At 40.5% G+C, this 17,187-nt stretch overlaps 2 protein-coding genes and 1 long non-coding RNA gene across 3 annotated transcripts; 2 read left to right on the forward strand and 1 right to left on the reverse strand.

The window, feature by feature from the left end:
- Positions 1–910: 910 nt before the first annotated feature.
- Positions 911–3,307, forward strand: ppp1r3c2b (protein phosphatase 1 regulatory subunit 3C2, duplicate b). Its single transcript, XM_077560974.1, has 2 exons — positions 911–2,343; positions 2,443–3,307. Exons 1-2 carry the CDS (start codon positions 2,324–2,326, stop codon positions 3,305–3,307), a joined length of 885 nt encoding a protein of 294 aa, XP_077417100.1. The 5' UTR covers positions 911–2,323.
- A 376-nt stretch (positions 3,308–3,683) lies between these two features.
- phyhip (phytanoyl-CoA 2-hydroxylase interacting protein) lies at positions 3,684–13,347 on the reverse strand. Its single transcript, XM_077562041.1, has 5 exons — positions 13,143–13,347; positions 9,979–10,148; positions 6,847–7,021; positions 6,580–6,697; positions 3,684–6,490 (listed from the first exon to the last, which is right to left on the reverse strand). The coding sequence occupies exons 2-5, from the start codon at positions 10,144–10,146 to the stop codon at positions 5,944–5,946; spliced, it is 1,008 nt and encodes a 335-aa protein (XP_077418167.1). The 5' UTR covers positions 10,147–10,148; positions 13,143–13,347; the 3' UTR covers positions 3,684–5,943.
- LOC144049277 (uncharacterized) lies at positions 12,790–15,322 on the forward strand. Its single transcript, XR_013293528.1, has 3 exons — positions 12,790–12,990; positions 14,877–15,044; positions 15,180–15,322. It is a non-coding gene; the product is annotated as an uncharacterized LOC144049277 (long non-coding RNA).
- The last annotated feature ends 1,865 nt before the right edge of the window (positions 15,323–17,187 follow it).

Raw genomic sequence — 17,187 nt, forward strand, 5'->3', positions numbered from 1 at the left:
CCATTGTGTGTCTTTTCGTTTCTGCCCTCTAATTTGGATGTTACCGTGTCTTCTCTGGGACATAATTGTTCTAATGGTGCCGTTATGTAATTTTCTGCCGGGGCAATCAGTGTTCATTGTGCGCGCTCACTCTAATTGCCAAATAATTAAACCTGATAATGGATGGAGTACTGATTGAATTGAGCTGAAAGGCATTCTCTTTGCGATGAATCATTTTAATAATCCAGCGTGACCATATTATTAATGATGGTTAATTTTGTTTGATAGAATGTTGGAAACTGGATTTTTAAATGTGACCATTAAAACCATACGTGAACGAGTGTGACAATTTCATCTCATTCAGAATCTCCTCACTATCACAATCACATTTTAAATTCATTTAACCCCTGGGCGTTATTATAGTTTGATTAAATTCTTGTAATTTTTGCCAAAATCTGGCATTTCCTTTGAAGTGTGATAACTTAGTCATTTATGAATATTTTTTTCACTTTCAACCGCTCAAAATGTTCAGTGGCATCAGACCTATCTATACATATATAGTTTTTATTCATTTATTTTTTTTAATGCCCCCTATGGACAATAATAGTGGTATTATGCTAATAGCAAGACTAACTATGCTGTATATATATATATATATAAAATAAAAGACTAATTTGAATATTTCATATGACATATTTAAAGGCTTGAATAAGTCCATAAGTCATAACAATAGAATTTTTTCTGCATGCCCAGTTTTCACACAATGGCAGTTTTCCGAATAGCACAAAACTCTTGAAATTTTGCCAAAATCCGGCATTTCCTTTGAAGTGAGATAACTTAGTCATTTATGAATATTTTTTCACTTTCAAATACTGAAAATGTTCAGTGGCATCAGACCTATCTACACATATATAGTTTTTTTTTTTTTTTTTTAATGCCCCCTATGGACAACAATAGCAGTATTATGCTAATAGCAAGACTAACTATGGTGTATATATATATATATAAAATAAAATAATAATTTATATATTTCATATGACATAGTTAGAGGCTCAAACAAGTCCATAAGTCATAACAATAGAATTCTTTTATGCATGCATTTTGTATTCATCTATTAACCTTTGGCGCCACCTAGTGGATTTTTGTGTTAACACTCTAAACACACAAATTCCTCTTTTTTCATGTTTATGACTCGTCAAAGAAGCGATTGCATCAGTAATCACGGAAAATGCATTATAACACATCAGGTTTACAGCATATCAAGAACTGTGATTTATAATGGGAGTCAATGAGCCAAAATCGGGCATTATTACAACAACTTCGTGTGAATCTCTCCCTCCTGTTTGGTAATAATTATTAATTACAGCATGGCGCCAATTTGAACTTCTACATTTTTAAACAATTCTGGTAAAATGTCAGGTCCCTAGTGTATTTTTTTCAAATGCTTTTTCTTTGATGAAAAACAGAAAAAAAGCCAGAAAATGGACAAATAACGCCCAGGGGTTAATTCCATTTTGCAAGTAATTTGAAGGCTCACATTGCTCGTGATGGAAATGTTTATTTCTGTCCTGACACCTCAATGCGTGTCCTGTTTCTAGCGCACACTTTCACCCACTGACTGCAGCCGGCTGACACGTTAGACGACAGACATGCTGAGAGCGGCTTGTAATCTTTGGCGTCACACATGCCAACCTACAACCTATCCCTTCAGGGCACAAGCCAGCCAGCAGAGTGCTGCATTTTACAGATGACCCGTGTTGGCTCCTTGACCACAACAGCTCTTTTGAAGGGGGGGTGGTAAGGAAAGCTATTGAGTGTTTCAATATCGGAGTGTTTTGAGTTATGAACTAAACTGCATGCTCATATGATTTTCATTTTCATTTTCCTTGATATCCAGCTTAAGGACTATGTATGAGACCAAGCTTTATCCTTGTTAGTAGGTCAACTATACGTTACTACTAGTGCTGCAAAACTGCAAAAGCTGTGTGCAACCCAGTGCATTGTAGTTGAACTGTAGTGAAGACAAAGAGCATACAAGTACATGGATATTCTCACACTTGAATACGGAATTCCTCACTTGCATGGTAGTGGAATAAAAGAAAAAGACTACCTCCAACAAACTGGTCAGTAGAGCAGAGGGGGCGGAGTACAACAAGATAGCCGGTTGAGTATAAATGGAACGCCAGGCAAGATTCTGCTGTGGGTGAAGGGAAAACAAGGACCTCGCAGGAGCACTGGCCGTCCACCATTTTGTAAGTAAGATGGGACGTTGTCAACTTTTCATGTTTACTAACACGCTCATGTTTTCCTCTTAGTCAAGACTTGTCTGCACCGCGCCAGCAGCATGGAGACATCTAGCACAACGTAAGAACTTAATGGAGATCATGTGCATGCACTCTCAAAGTGCAAATGCAAATGTGCATAAAAAAACGTAGTCATAATCCCAATTTTGTCTCTTTTAAGTCTCCTATCCATATTTGGCCTTGGCTCAATGGCGCAATCAGCTGGACTAGTGGAGATCGCCGTCAGGCTGTGTTTGAACCAACGTAAACAATTGTGTCCCCATGTTTGGGTGCCCATCCTGAAACCCCTGCGACCTTGCATCCGCTCCGCACTTCCAAAGCCCGCATTAGCTGACATCCTTCGCCAAGTCGGTCCAACACAGACATTCGCGGGTTTCCTTGAGGACTTTGATGATTCCGATGACGACGAGGTTTTGCCGCCAGTCAAGAACAAGCATGTGATTTTCGCTGACTCCAAGGGCCAGTCATTGGCAGATGTGCGAGTCTTTTCTGATGAAGAGGACCGCTTGGACTTAGACCCTCTACCGTCCCTCCAGGGTTTGGTTCGGATGACTGAGGCTGGTTACAGCTGCACAGTCAGCACCTGCTGCCCAGGAACCCGGCTCACGCTCGGCTTCCCGCAGCCCTCCGCTAATTTCCAGGCTTTTCGTGCCAAGCTTGCCGAGAACATGGTCACCCTGGAGAACTGCACGGTGACCGAGCAAGCCCTCAGAGGCACCGCCCGAGTCCAAAACATCAGCTTCCAAAAAGATGTGCGTGTGCGTATCACCTTTGACTCATGGCAGAGCTACAGAGACGTGACCTGCACGTACCTGCAGCAGCGCTTTGGAGGGCTGCAAACAGACATCTTTGAGTTTGACATAGACATACCCAAAGTGCTTGATGCAAAGAGGAAGATAGAATTCTGCTTAAGTTATTCGCCAGGAGGGCAGGGTATTACTTTTTGGGACAACAACAATGGACAGAACTATACAATTAAGGTGTGTGTGAGCTCACATCTTTGTCACAGTGAGAGAGGTCAGTGAACATATCAGGCTTTAATACATAAATTTTGTTTTGTTTTAACTTACATTATTATGCATTAGCTTTTCTCTGACTTGTTTTTATTTGTTTATTGTGTACTACAAAAAAATAAACACACTTTGTCTTATAATTGTTTGTCTTCATGGAGCACCAGTCTTTTATTTGTGGGGGTCATATACACACTCTTGTACTTTTACTAAGTCCATTCATCACTGCTGCTAACAGAGGGTGAGGGTTCCCTTTTACTTTGGGCATCTCTGGGATTCCCAAATAGGTCACAGATTACTCATCAGAGACAAATCCGAGCCCCACAGCAGGATACAAGCTAATCTTAGCTCAGGCCTGTTAAGATAAACTATCTGACTGATAGTAGGAGGCTTTGTGCACCCATTGTCTTTATCTCCTCTCTGACTGGCGAATGTATTTAACTGAAGTCCAGTCTGATGCTTAAAATACAGATTTTCAGACACATGACAACGCAAAGACAAATTAAGGACTCACAAAAGTCAATCAAACAGTTTAAATTACACATAATTAACTATTAAAACACAAAAAAAAAAACAGGCATTGGGGTGGATCTGTTTGTGCAGCGTCCATAATTATTTCTTCAGGGCAACATTACTTCAAACTCAGGATCCGCAATGTGAACGTAAACCAAAACAAGTCCTATATGACAATTCACAAGACCACCAAATGGAGCCCAACTTTGAAGATAGCTGGCTCATTGCTGGCTGTCACCGGGTACTAAATGGATAGGGGGTCGGCGCAACATGAGTAGAGGAGAGTGACGTTATCGGGGAAGGTCAAACGGGGCGAACAACATTGTCAAGGCGCCTGTTGCTACTCAATATTACAATTGCGGCTATTTATTCCAGACATCCAGTTCTGTAGTGCTAGTTCTCATTAGCGACACAGATGAGCTGGAGCCAATCCCATCAAACATATGATGTACTTAGACAAACAACCGTTCACACTTACATTCACACCTATGGACAGTTTACAGTCTTCAATGAACCTAACATGAATATTTTTTTATGTGAGAGGAAGCTGGAGTACCTGGGGGGGGGCTCATGCTAGCACTGGGAAACATGCTAAATCCACACAGAAAAGGCCATGTCAGAACTGTGAGGCAGATGTTAAATATTTTGTTGCCAAACTATTAATTGTTTTTCTTAATTTCTTATCAAATTTTGAATGTGGCACCTGAATGACTGCCCCCAATTGGCCTACGCCACCGACCAAAAGAGTTAAAACACCAACAAGAAACCAGGTATCACATATAGCTTTGGTTTTGTGACAGAAAAAAGCTAAATTATGCTAAATTAATGTTGCTCTAGTTGTTACTCGCTTCATTTTTGTTTCATTTTCTGCTTGTATCTTGACAGTTCTTAAAAATAATTTGAGTTTAGATCAATGTTAAACTGTCTATGCTTTGAACACGGTACGGTGTATAATATTTAGTGCCATCTAGTGGTGAACTAATAGAATGCAACTCTTGAAGCGCGTACACTGCCGTGTCTCAGACAGACACTTCCTAAACCTACCACCACCAATTGACAATTCCGAGCTTACGTCACAAGTCGAATTTGCGTTTTTTTCTCGGTGAAATGACCCTCTCCGTCCATTGAAAAGCACTGGACTTTGGATTGTTGTAATTTGATTTGATTTATGACGATTATTTTGATTTCAAAATGTGATGAAATGTCATTTGACTACTATAACAGTCTGTCAGGTTTGTATGCTAGTCACAGACAAAAGTATAACAGTACGCCATTTGTTTCCACTTTGTAAAGGAAGCTTTTGCGTTGCGTTGTGTTGCATTGCGGAAATACCAGAAATGCCAGGCTGTTCGTAATTGTCAATCAAATATTATTTAGAGTGAGCGAGCAACCCAGCGAGCAGGAGCTAGCGTGAGCGGTGAGCAAGAGTGGCTAGCCAGAACTCTCTGCAGCGGCTAGCAAAGAGTAGCTGGAAGGGCTAGCGGGAGAAGCTAGCAAAAACTAGCGAGAGCAAAGCAGAGGAAGACAAATGGTGGGAGCACAAATCAAGGGACACAGCGACAACCACCTGCAAGCCCCACCTGTGGAAGCTAAAGTGGACACATTGGGTCCGAAACTAGCTGCCTCTAGCACTAGAAGCTAACTACGTTCGCGAAGTTATTCTCCTTCGGGTATCCAGAACAGAAAGATGGCGGCGAAACATGTCAGTCACCTGTAAGGCGCGACGTGACCCATGTAATATAATTATTAATTGATGTGAAATAACTTTTTTTTGCATATTATTGAAATTAATAGTGTTTTTTTTAAAGAATGAATTATGAGTTCACCACTCAATGGTGCTAAATAATACACACTGTTGAAGTTTGATATGAATTGTGAGTGGACCCCAGGAAGAATAGGGATCCTTAAATAAACCAAAACATGTTCAGTTTCTAGCTGCCCATGATGGAAGTCTGTGAGATTGATTTCTTTTGGAAACACTGTTCTATTCTGGGAGGAAAGGAGAAGCAAAAGCAGCATGCACACCCCTTGTGATGCGGGTGTTTTCCTCTGGGTTTTGGCCGACACACGACGAGCTCCATGTCTCTTAGCCTCGGACGTTCAGCCGCCCCCAGGCCCGTCCTAAATCATCATCTGGCTCAGCGGCCCACGCTGATGTTGCACACTTTGCAGCTCGGATCCTTCTTGGCATTGGCCGTGGTCAAACTCATGAGCTGGTGGTGTCCACTGATTTGTTCGACGCCGCCCTGATCCAAACTGACCGGCTCTGTGAAAAGCACCTCGAGGATGACGTCGCTGGCGTGGCAGTACAGCGGCTCCTCCCCTGGCCTCTGGGGGCCGCTGTATGTCAAGAAGGGGTTGTTGGCCAAGTCCAGCATGGGGAGGCGGCTTCTGCAGAAGTGGTCTCCCTCTGTTCCAACGGGGGCCAGCACCAGAACCACATAGTGGTAGGCCGTGTACATGCAATAGAAGTCAGCAAAGTACAGGGAGATGTTCGGGTTGAGCAGGTGTCCAGCCGGGATCTGGAATCGCAGGGGGCCGTATGGAGAGTCTTTCGGGGGGAGTCCTGTATCGAACTCAGTGTTGCAGCTAAAGAAGACTCCCTGCAGTTTGCCATTTATGGGGGAACCATGACTCCCACTCGTGTCTTTAAGCGCAGGACGCATCAGACCTGCGCACTCATTTCTAATTCAATCAACCAGAGGGGGAAAGCACATTATTACCATCATTTAATAGTCATTGTCATTCTCATGCCATTACAATGCTTGACTTACCTGATGCAGTCAAAGTAATCTGGATGCTGATTACGATAAAACACAGAGAATTTCAAAAGCCTTCCCGCAGAGCCTTTGGCCTTGTCTAGAAGCTGCTGAAGGTGTTCTATGGCGTAGTCTGCAAAGTTAAAAGGAGCGCTATAATCATTCCAAAAGTCTGCCCGTCCTTTCAAATGCTAATGATCCTACACTGTTTTTCTTTTTGTCTACGCTTATGTAACGTCTTACGGCATACATTAGCATCACTTTAGCTGGCAGGCGCCTCACCTCCGGTGCAGAACTCCACCACTTGGCTCCACTCTGACACCAGGTATTCGCCATCGGGCTGTCGAACCGCCGTCTGCACGGCGACGCAGTACTCGGTGCAGGGGCTGAGGAACCAGTGCCCCCTCACCGCCATGGGCAGGGGGACGGCCTTCGCCACCAGTTTGGTTGGCACATCCTAAAAGATGAAGCAGAAATATAACTGGATGCGGTTTCATTCATTACCATTTCAAAGGAAATTTTAATGGCTTTTTAAATCGAGCCTTTCTCTCCATAGGATTTGCATTAATACCGTGATATTCCTTTCAAGCCCAAGCGGCTGTAACTATGCGACGCCTAATCAAACCAGCTGCTTTGTTTTGGCCAAGGTGTCTAAAAAGCGCCGCTAAATACTCGAGAGGCTCACATAGCCATGGCAACATGGATGATGTAACTTTGTTTTGCTCTTTTATCTCCATTCAAGAAACTATTTTTAATCTGATAGAAAGACCCCTTTTTTTTTCAAAGGGTAAGTCAACCCCGAAATTTTCTTTTTAATAATATGTTGTACAGTATGTGCACCCATTAAATTGCTATATTGCTTTTGAGTTAATCAGCAAAATCCACCCCTTGCCATTACAAGCATAGATATCTATAAAGACTAGATGTCTTATGGCGCAGAATCCAGCGTCCGCACGGGGCGGCCATCTTGTCACAGGCAGGCAGTCTGGTCTGTTGTATTGACTGTGAGCGATCTGAACAAACATAAACTCTGTTATCTCGCTTCGAACGTGACGGATTTACACACGGTTTGCTTTCTTACAAACTTTAATGAAGTAGTAATAGTGATAGATGGATATTCATGAACTATATGGATTATTAATTATGAACAAGTATGTAGTATAATAACTACACTTATAAATTAAACTGCTTGATAATCAGTTGATTTTTGGTAAACAGAGATAATTTTGTCAACGAAAAATTCTCAACGTATTTTTCGTCACGGGAAAAAAAATTTTGACGAAAATTAAACGAAAACTAAAATACAAGCCATTCATAGAGACGATGATGATAACTAAAATTGACTGACAATTTCGTCAATGACTAAAATGAAAATTCACGCAATCCAATCAGAAGGAATGAAACACGGGTGGGAGAAAGGAACCAATGATGCACTTTTTTTGTTTAGGTGGGTGAAAGCTAAGTTATATTATTGTCAAATAATTAAAAAACACACCGTTGTATTAAATGTGTTTTGCGTGTAAAATTACAGTTAGAAATAGGTGTGTTATCATTTTCTGTGTAAAAGTTTAAATGTATGCTGAAGGAAAATATCAACTAAACTTGTCAATTTACTCGACTAAAACTGCTCTATTTTTCGTAGACTAAAATTGGATAAGAACTAAAATACAATCAGATGACTAAATTATGACTAAAGTTTAATTAATTTTAGTTAAAATACTATAACTACAACTAAATAAAAATATTTTGTCAAAATTAACACTGTTGGTAAACTGCTATTTTGAGTTATTTAAAAGAATATACGATAAAAACACTTAGTAATGAATGAGAGAGGCAAAGCGAGGTGACTATGGCAAGATGGCCGCCCCGTGCGAACGTTCGATTCCATTGGCTAGCACCGCGGACAAGACATTTAGTCTCTATATATATCTATGATTCCAGGGGCGGCCATTTTGCTACTTGCTGTCGAATGAAAATGACATCACTGAAAAGTTGTGATGTCATTTTCAGTTGACAAGTGACAAAATGGCCGCCCCCTGAGATTAATAAACCAGGTGGATTTCACTGCTTAATGTCATGTTTCTGTTCTTTGGGGGTTGGGTTTTTGTTTGTTCTGGGTGTTCTTGTTGTTTTTGTCTGTGGTTGGTGTTTTTTGTTTTGTGTTCCTGATTTCTTCCCTCGTTATGTCTAACCACGTCCACCTGTGTGTGTCTTCCCTTCCCCAGGTGTGTCATTAGTGTTGTTGTATTTAGTCTGTTGTGTTTGTCCAGTCGGTGTGGGTGCATTTCCTATGTTATGTGTGGAAGTTTGTGCGTCAAGTTTTCGTTAGAGCCAAGTCATCTTCGTCGCAGCTAAGTAGCCTTCACCACAGCCAAGTTATAGCCACAGCCAACCAAGTCGTCCTCGTCACAGCTAACTCGTCCTTGTCGCAGCCAAGTCGTTCCCGTCCCAGCTAACCAAGTCGTCCCCGTCACAGCTAACCAAGTCGTCCCCATCACAGCCATGTCGTCCTCGTCACAGCCAAGTCGTCCTTGTCACAGTCAAGAAGCCATAGCCCCGGCCAAGTCAAGTCACTCTATAGCAAGTCAAGTCAAATCAGGTCCTGTCACGTCACGCTCCGTTTCAGTCAAGGCGACCAGTCTACTCACGTCCTGTCCAGGCATGGCGATCAGTCTACTCACGCCCTGTCCAGGCATGGCGACCAGTCCAGTAACATCCCATCAAGTCATGGTTATCTGTTCACCTTTTTCTTTATGGTTAATTCAAGTTACACACATTGCACTTGATTCCTGTTTCCCTGCGTTTGGGTCCATCATCCCTCAACCACTCAAGTTCCACCCTGACACTTAATTCATATTCCACAAACGCAATATTAATCCATATACCGTGTTTGGACTAGTGGGGTTGCATAGAACATATTATTGTCAATTTGTTGTTTTTTAGGTTGATTTCCCCCTTTTACGAGAAATTGTTTTTTACTCAAAAACTGAAAACTCCACCCATGCGCACAATTCGGCTGCACTTTGCGCTAGACTTGCACTGGGCACGAACATATGCTCCCTCGGCGTCTTGCTGACTTGCTGACTTAATGTTGGTGTCTAAAATTAGTTAATGATGTGCATTAGCAGTGATTACCACAATAACTGGCCAGTGTTGCATGCGTATTTGTGAGTGGTAAAAACACAAGTACAAGTGAGTCACAGGCCCAGAGCTGTTGACTGCACTCATTTTTCCTCTTGCTTCAATTGGAACAGACTGAAAGGGCACAACCGCTGCTTTTTGTGCTCACATTGGTCGAGAATGTCCGTTAACCTTACCAGACCTTTTTCCGAATGTCAAATGAGATATTTGGAGACGAACAGTTTCATCCAGGTATTAGGCAGAGCCAGAGGCCGTTTTTTGGGGTTGTCTCACCCTGTGTTTAAAGCGGTTGGGATCGCTGCATTCTTTGCGGCTCAGGTCGATGAAGAAGTGCGTGGCTCTGGCCGTGTCGTCTGGAGTCATGTCCCACACGATGCGAAACGAATCGCACGTCACTTCGCATATTTGAATGTTGCACGGGGTGGCGAGAGGGGTGTCCATTTCTGTCAGAGGGGATAAGACAGGACATTTGAAAGCAAAATGACGGCCTATCATTTTTCAAAAGCCTTCCATTAAAATCACTGTCACATGCTTGCAAAGCATAATCTCTCCAGCCTTGCGAATATTTAAATGTGTGAATATGCCTGCTCTATATTGATGGATGCAAATAAATACAGTGTGTGTGTGTGTGGGGGGGGTTCATGCATCAGGGAATTTTAAGCACTATTTGGAATCGTAGGTATCCATCATCTAATTAATTATTGACTTAATGTTTTAATAGACACTGGACAAACTCTCCTCACTTTTGTATTCATGTCTTTTCTTCTTAACCTCATTGGCACAGTACATGCTTGTTGTGTAACTTGGCAATATCAGCACTATAAATCATTTGAAAAATGTATTTGCCACATCTACTTTTCATATCAATGTATATATTTTTAATTCAGTTTGCTCTTATACTACATTCATGGAAATACTTTGAAAGTTTATTTATTTATTTATTTTCAGATGTTTAAACCTCAATTTGTTATTTGTAGATGATCATTTTATTATTTTGTAAAATTGAAGTATATTACAATGGTAGTGTTGGTCAGGGTTGTCCAAAAATAGCCTACATAAAAATACAAGAATGAAAGGGCCACTTTAAAATATTTTAAAATGTAATTGATTAAACATGCTAAAATCATTCATATTATAATATAATTTATAATTATAAATTGCTTATATTTTCTACTTATTTTGAAAAAAACTTACATAACATAACGGCTTTCTGTTAAAGGGGATACGTCAAATAGTTTTGTATTTTTCAAGATTTCGGGGTGGTCGAGGGCCCTGCATGCTACTAGACGAGATCCATCATCCACCCCATGTATTGAACAGTAACATAATCCCATATTCAGAACCAAAACAAGAGCAAACTTTAGAAAGTTGAGCAATTTTAAAACAGTTACCAGTACTTGGAGATCATCAATATGATATCTGAAAATGGCACAAACAAATTTTTGCTTCCAAAATGGAATTATCATTATTCACCAGTGATTTAAAGAGAAATTGTGTTGTTGTTTTTACTCATAAATAGTTTATTTGTGTTTTTGCATATTGAAAAAAAAAAAACTCTACAGTACATAAATCTATTTATTATTAGTAGTGGCACCTATTTTTTTTCGACACCCTCCCTTCTTACTACCCACCTTAGTATTTTTATTTTGTAAACGACGCCAAAAAAAAACAAACAGATGATGGGCCATCGTTTGGACACCCCCTGTAGATGGTGTGGGTTCGATTCCCGGCCAGTGCCCCAATACCCTGTTAGTCCCAATCCTGGATTAAAAAATTGTGCGTCAAGAAGGAAATCATGTGAGTGACTGAAGCTGAAAGCAACAACAGCTTAAACATAATTTTTAGAGTTGACATGTCTTCCATTTTGTGTTTGATCTGAGACACCCAAAAATGCTCTTTGAAGGACTTCATAAAAATGTAAGACTGAAATATAAAACTGAGCTGTATGCTAACAAGATGGAAACATGGCCGCATTGAAAAGGAACTATAAAGTCAACCCTGCGGTCATTATCTCTTGAAGAGGAGACAAATGAAACTTTCATCCATGGATCATTTTTGCTCCCTTTCTCCCTCTCTTTGGTGGCCTTAACTGACATTTCCCATCATTATGCAACATGATACGCTTCCAGATGACTCCACGCCTTTTTATAATCACCTCCATCAGTCTCCCAGCAACCACATGTCAGCAGCATCTCCATCTTCTCAATTCTACAAACGATTTGTGCTTCTTTTATTTATTCTTTTTATTCGTTTGGCAGGACGGGACAAGGGGACATTTAGGTAGTGTCTGTGAAAAGGTGATGAATCACTATTGGTCACACGTCAGCCATTTGATCCACACCGCTGCACAAAGCCTTGAATAGCAGGCCACGGTCAGCCACTTTTTGATGTGTGTTTGATTTGCTGTCCGCCTTATTTATCTGCAGCCCGGCACATTGCACGTTTCCTTTATCCCAACCAATCCGTCCTCTCTTGCTCTGAGCATTATGCATATACGTGTGCTTAAAATAACCCCAAGAAGCAAACCCTGACATGCTCATGCTGCTGCTACACATGGACAAAGATGCTTTCATGAGCACATTGGTGAGGTCTGCAGAGGTGTTGTCCGGACCTTCCGTGACGGACAAGCTGCATCATCTCATTAAAGCTTGTGAAGTGTGAAATGTGTGCTGAAGCCTGAGGAAAAAGACAATTGCACGTGTGTTTGAACGCGACTTTGCGCTTACATCTCATCCCCAAGTTTCTTTCAGGAACAGAAAGTGGGCCAACAATAGATTCTCAAAGGACACTCATCAAAGCCTGCTGTCTGGGAACGTTCCACTTAAAGATCCAGTGGCTGTGATCACAGTTCAAAAGCAGGTTTCCAAATCACTCGCACATCCCCGTTGCCCTTATTTGTGCATCAATCTGTGGGAGGGCGGGAGCCAATTTTCTCAGCTGCAGCGCTAACTGTAATAGCCAGCTGCTCCAAATCAGGCAATTTGGGTCTGTCTGATGGATCTGACAGAAAAACACCTCATTAGTTTAATTATTTGTGTGAGCTCCACGCTCAAGATTAATTCTAACACACATAGACGCAGCGGATGCTGATTTGTGGAGCACAGTAAGCAGCTAGTTTGTTTAATACCCCAGTGAATATATATATATACATATTTAGAATGTATGATGCTTGGAAATTGAAATTTAAATGTCATCTTTCCTGCATTGACGCTCTATATTTGGTAAAGTGGCAACAAAGTTTGATTTGGGAGGATGTAATCAGCATTACTCCGTAAAGAGAACATTGTAAGTGTACACAACTAAAGCAAGCATTCATGAGAACAATATCGGGCTAAATGTACACTCATGAGAAAATGCATTACAGCACACAGTAGAGAATAATGACACCAATTGCATAACATCTCACTCAACATAATCAAATGTCATTAAATCCTTACTTGTACGCCGTTCACGCTGCGATTGAAGATTTTAGGCGCTGTTCCTTTTCCCCGCTTCCGACTCTTCTTATGTGCTGCAGTCACTGATAGTTGTTCCCCGTGAAAAACTGATTAGGAGGTGAAACCAACATAGTGGATCCTCTCTCACTGTCTCTTTCTCTCTCTCTCTCTCTCTCTCTCGTGCGCGCTCCGTCTGTTTCTCGCATCTGTGTGTGTATGTGTGCCACACAAACACCCCCCCCCCCCTTCTCATTTTTGCTGTGGGCTTTGAGCGTGATGTTTATTTGACTCTTACGCAGCTGCACAGCCCATGATGCATTCAGAGCTAAATGAGGTGAGCCGAAAAGAGAATTGTCAAACATTGCAAGCTCATCAGCATGTTTAAGTGTTGCCCTGAGGTCTTCTGATATAGTATAGTAGTCCTACACTGAACTCCTGCTGCAATCATAAATGCCACCAGTCCCATTTTAGAGACGTATGGACACGGAGGCTCTCCTAAAGCATAAGTAAGAGAATATTCAAAAGATAGTGCATGTGATGTCCCAGTAACTAAATTGCAGTTGTGCCAACTGCAATGCCATATGGATTTACTCCACAGGGCATAACTCCGCCACCCCCACCCCTCCTAGCCTATCCTCGGGCCAGTGATGCCACAATGTGAGGCCAGAGTAAGCAGATTTGCACTGGCATTAGTTGTAAAGTGGGATGTTTTGCATCGGTTCCATCGGACAACATTTAGGATTTTGCGAGAGATTAAAAAAGTGATGTCAAGAGACGTTCTACTCAGATTAATGGCTGTAATCTCCTTTTAAACAATGGCAATGGATTAACGACAACAAAAACAATAGAATAGGTATTGACAAACAGTGTTATGTAGATGCTGTCTTCACAAACACAACAAAAAAAATAACACTATGAATACACTTATACAGTTTAGATTTAACACACACACACACACATATATATATATATATATATATATATATATATATATATATATATATATATATATATATATATATATATATATATATATATATATATATATATATATATTAGGGGTGTAAACTGCCTAGTACCTGGTGATTTGATTCGTATCACGATTCACAGGTCACGATTCGATACCGATTAATCCCCATACGAATCTATAAATTGATTATTGCGATTTTTTAAAACTCAAATTTAGAAAATACTAATCAGTAAACTTGTACATGTACACTGTAAGATTTGTATGAAAATGTATTTATCTGAAAATTCAGGTTGCAGTCTGTTTCATGTTTGAACAGCACTGAAATCAAATATTAAGGCTTAATGTTCCATTAATATAACATTCTTTCAAGCTTAATGTCTAAACCCTAACCCTAAGTAAGACGTTTTGTTGAATATTCCCATAAAAAATTAATGTTTAAAAATCGATTCGGCCGCATATTGAATCGATTCGAGAATTGCGCGCTGTTATATCGCGATATATTGCCAAATTGATTTTTTCGAACACCCCTAATATATATATATATATGTATTTCCAAAGATGCTATTGACATGAAATTTTCACCAGATATTGGGAACAGTTCGAGTAATCTTCGCATTTAAAGAAAACAGAGCAAATAAGATGAAAAATTAAGTTATGTGTAATAATGTGAAATGACACTGGTAAAAAGTATTGAACACGCCATTTGCTATTTATTTAATACATTGTATAAAAGCCCTTTTTTTTCTTTTTTTTTGCAACGACAGCTTCAAGACGCCTCCTGTATGAAGAAACTAGTCGCATGCATTGCTCTGGTGTGATTTGGGCCTATTCCTTCAAACAAGCAGTCTTCAAATCTTGAAGATTCAGTGGGATTTTCTTATGGATTTTGAGTTTCAGCTCTTTCCATAGATTTTCAGTTGGATTCAAGTCAGGTAATTGGCTGGGCCATTCTAGCATTTATTTATTTATTTGCGTTGAAACCAATTGAGAGTTTCTTTGGCAATATGTTTTGGACTATTATCCTGCTAAAATTTTCCACCATCGTTTCATTTTCATCATTCTCATAGATGAAGTTTCCCAATACCATTTGCCCACACCATCACTTTCCCACCTCCAAACGTCACTTTTGGGATGGTGACATGCTGTGCCATTTCTCCTCCAAACGTGCTGTGCATTATGGCATCCAAACAGTTCAAATATGCTTTCATCAAACCAGATGATATTCTCCCAGGATTTTACTGGCTTGTCCAAATGTTCTTCAGAAAACTTTAAACAAACTTTGACATGCTTTATTTTTTCCCACCAACAATGGGGTCTTGCGTGGTGAGCGTGCATACAGGCCATAGTGACGGAGTGCATTACTCACTGTTTTCCTTGTGACAACAATACCTTCTAATTCCAAGTATTTTTGAAGCTCTCCAAAAGTGGTCCTGGGCTCTTGGGCAACTCTTCTGATTATTCTTTGCACTCCTCTGTCAAAAATCTTGCCTTTGTCTGTGTGTGCTTTTATTTGGAGCGCTGTTCATGTTGTACCATGTTTGGCCACTGAGGGGCAGTGTGGTTCCACACGGTCTAATGCACTGTTAAGTTGTAGTCACATTAGAGAGTAAAAGGAAAAAGTCACGATCAAGTTATTCCAAATAAAGTTGTTTTTTTGCAGCGTGGAGCCGTTCTTTTGAGTGATAAAAGTGCCGCGAGTAGCGCGCTAATTAGCATTAGCGAGTCAGACTGGAGTAGATCATTACAATTCCTTCCACATCTACTGTACAGATTGAAGCAAAAATCATTGTCAATCAAATCATTTTGAATCAAAATTCGTTCCAAAATCCAAAATCAATTCTGAATCGAATCACAGGCCCAAAAAGCGGAATCAAATCGAACCGTGAGACATTCAAAGATTCCTACCCCTAAAATATATATTTATATATATATTACAGTTTTACTCCATAGGTTTGGCACATTTTTTGAAAATGAAATGACATTTTCAAAATACCATGGACAAATCCCAAAAGCACCTTACAATTGGTGTCAACTCCATGGCATTCCTCATTGCTCTCAATGTCTTAGTACATGTCTCAATTGCCTCAGTGGATCTGTGCAAATGGTGGTGTACATTTAGCCTACAGTTAGCACAATGTACCCACATTTAGCACATTTTCCAAATGAATAGATCTTGCTGATCGAACTGGATCAGTTGTTTTTCAGTCTAATGGCTGTCCTCTCCAAAACATGTCAGCAGGATTTCCGTGCGTAAGTCATCATATGCAAAATCATCTGTTCAATTGTCAAAATGTGAATTTCCATCGTGGCCATCTCGTCAGGGTCTGGTTTGCTCATGGAGCTACTACCACCATACTCTCATTTTCTCAATCCAATTGAGGAGTTTTTTTTCCACTTGGAGGTGGAGAGTGTATGAACACCGGGCTCAAAACCAGTTGACCCTACTTCAAGCAATGGATGTTGCATGCAAGAACATCACAGGGGATCAGCGTAGAAAATGGTTAAGACATTCATGACGTTTTTTTCCCTCGCTGCATTGCAAGGAAAAATATCCGCTGCGACGTGTCACGTGGATGAAAACCTTAGGCCAAACAGAGAGCAGCGTATGGATGGCCAAGAGATTGAGGACGATTGCCAAGAGAGGGAAAGGGACAATAGTGACTAATGAAAGTGTTACAGTGGTTGGTTCTTCATTTATGCTGTACTCTAGATCTAATTTTAGTTATTAGTTTTTAGTTTTTCATAAATATACCGAAATGTACTTTCTTTTGTTGCACTCTAATGTGTAAGTAACTTTGTGTGAACAAAAACTGCTGCAATTTCCTTGACTGAGTGTGAGTGGAGTATGTCAAACCGCAGTCTTTGAAAACCGCTCTTGAACCCCCCCCCCCCCCACAATGCTAATAACAGTGAATGTAAATGGACTAGGAAACCGTGCAGTAAAACAGTAAAGGCAGAATATTAGAATGTTTGACGCGGTAATAAATAGCATGTGTAATATTTGGGCTGTTTAAAGCAATGATTAAATAATTAATCTACTATAGTGGAAGCACAATTAATTAACCGGTGTATCAA

The sequence above is a fragment of the Vanacampus margaritifer genome, chromosome 3 (assembly GCF_051991255.1).
Source record: "Vanacampus margaritifer isolate UIUO_Vmar chromosome 3, RoL_Vmar_1.0, whole genome shotgun sequence".
NCBI lineage: Eukaryota > Metazoa > Chordata > Actinopteri > Syngnathiformes > Syngnathidae > Vanacampus > Vanacampus margaritifer.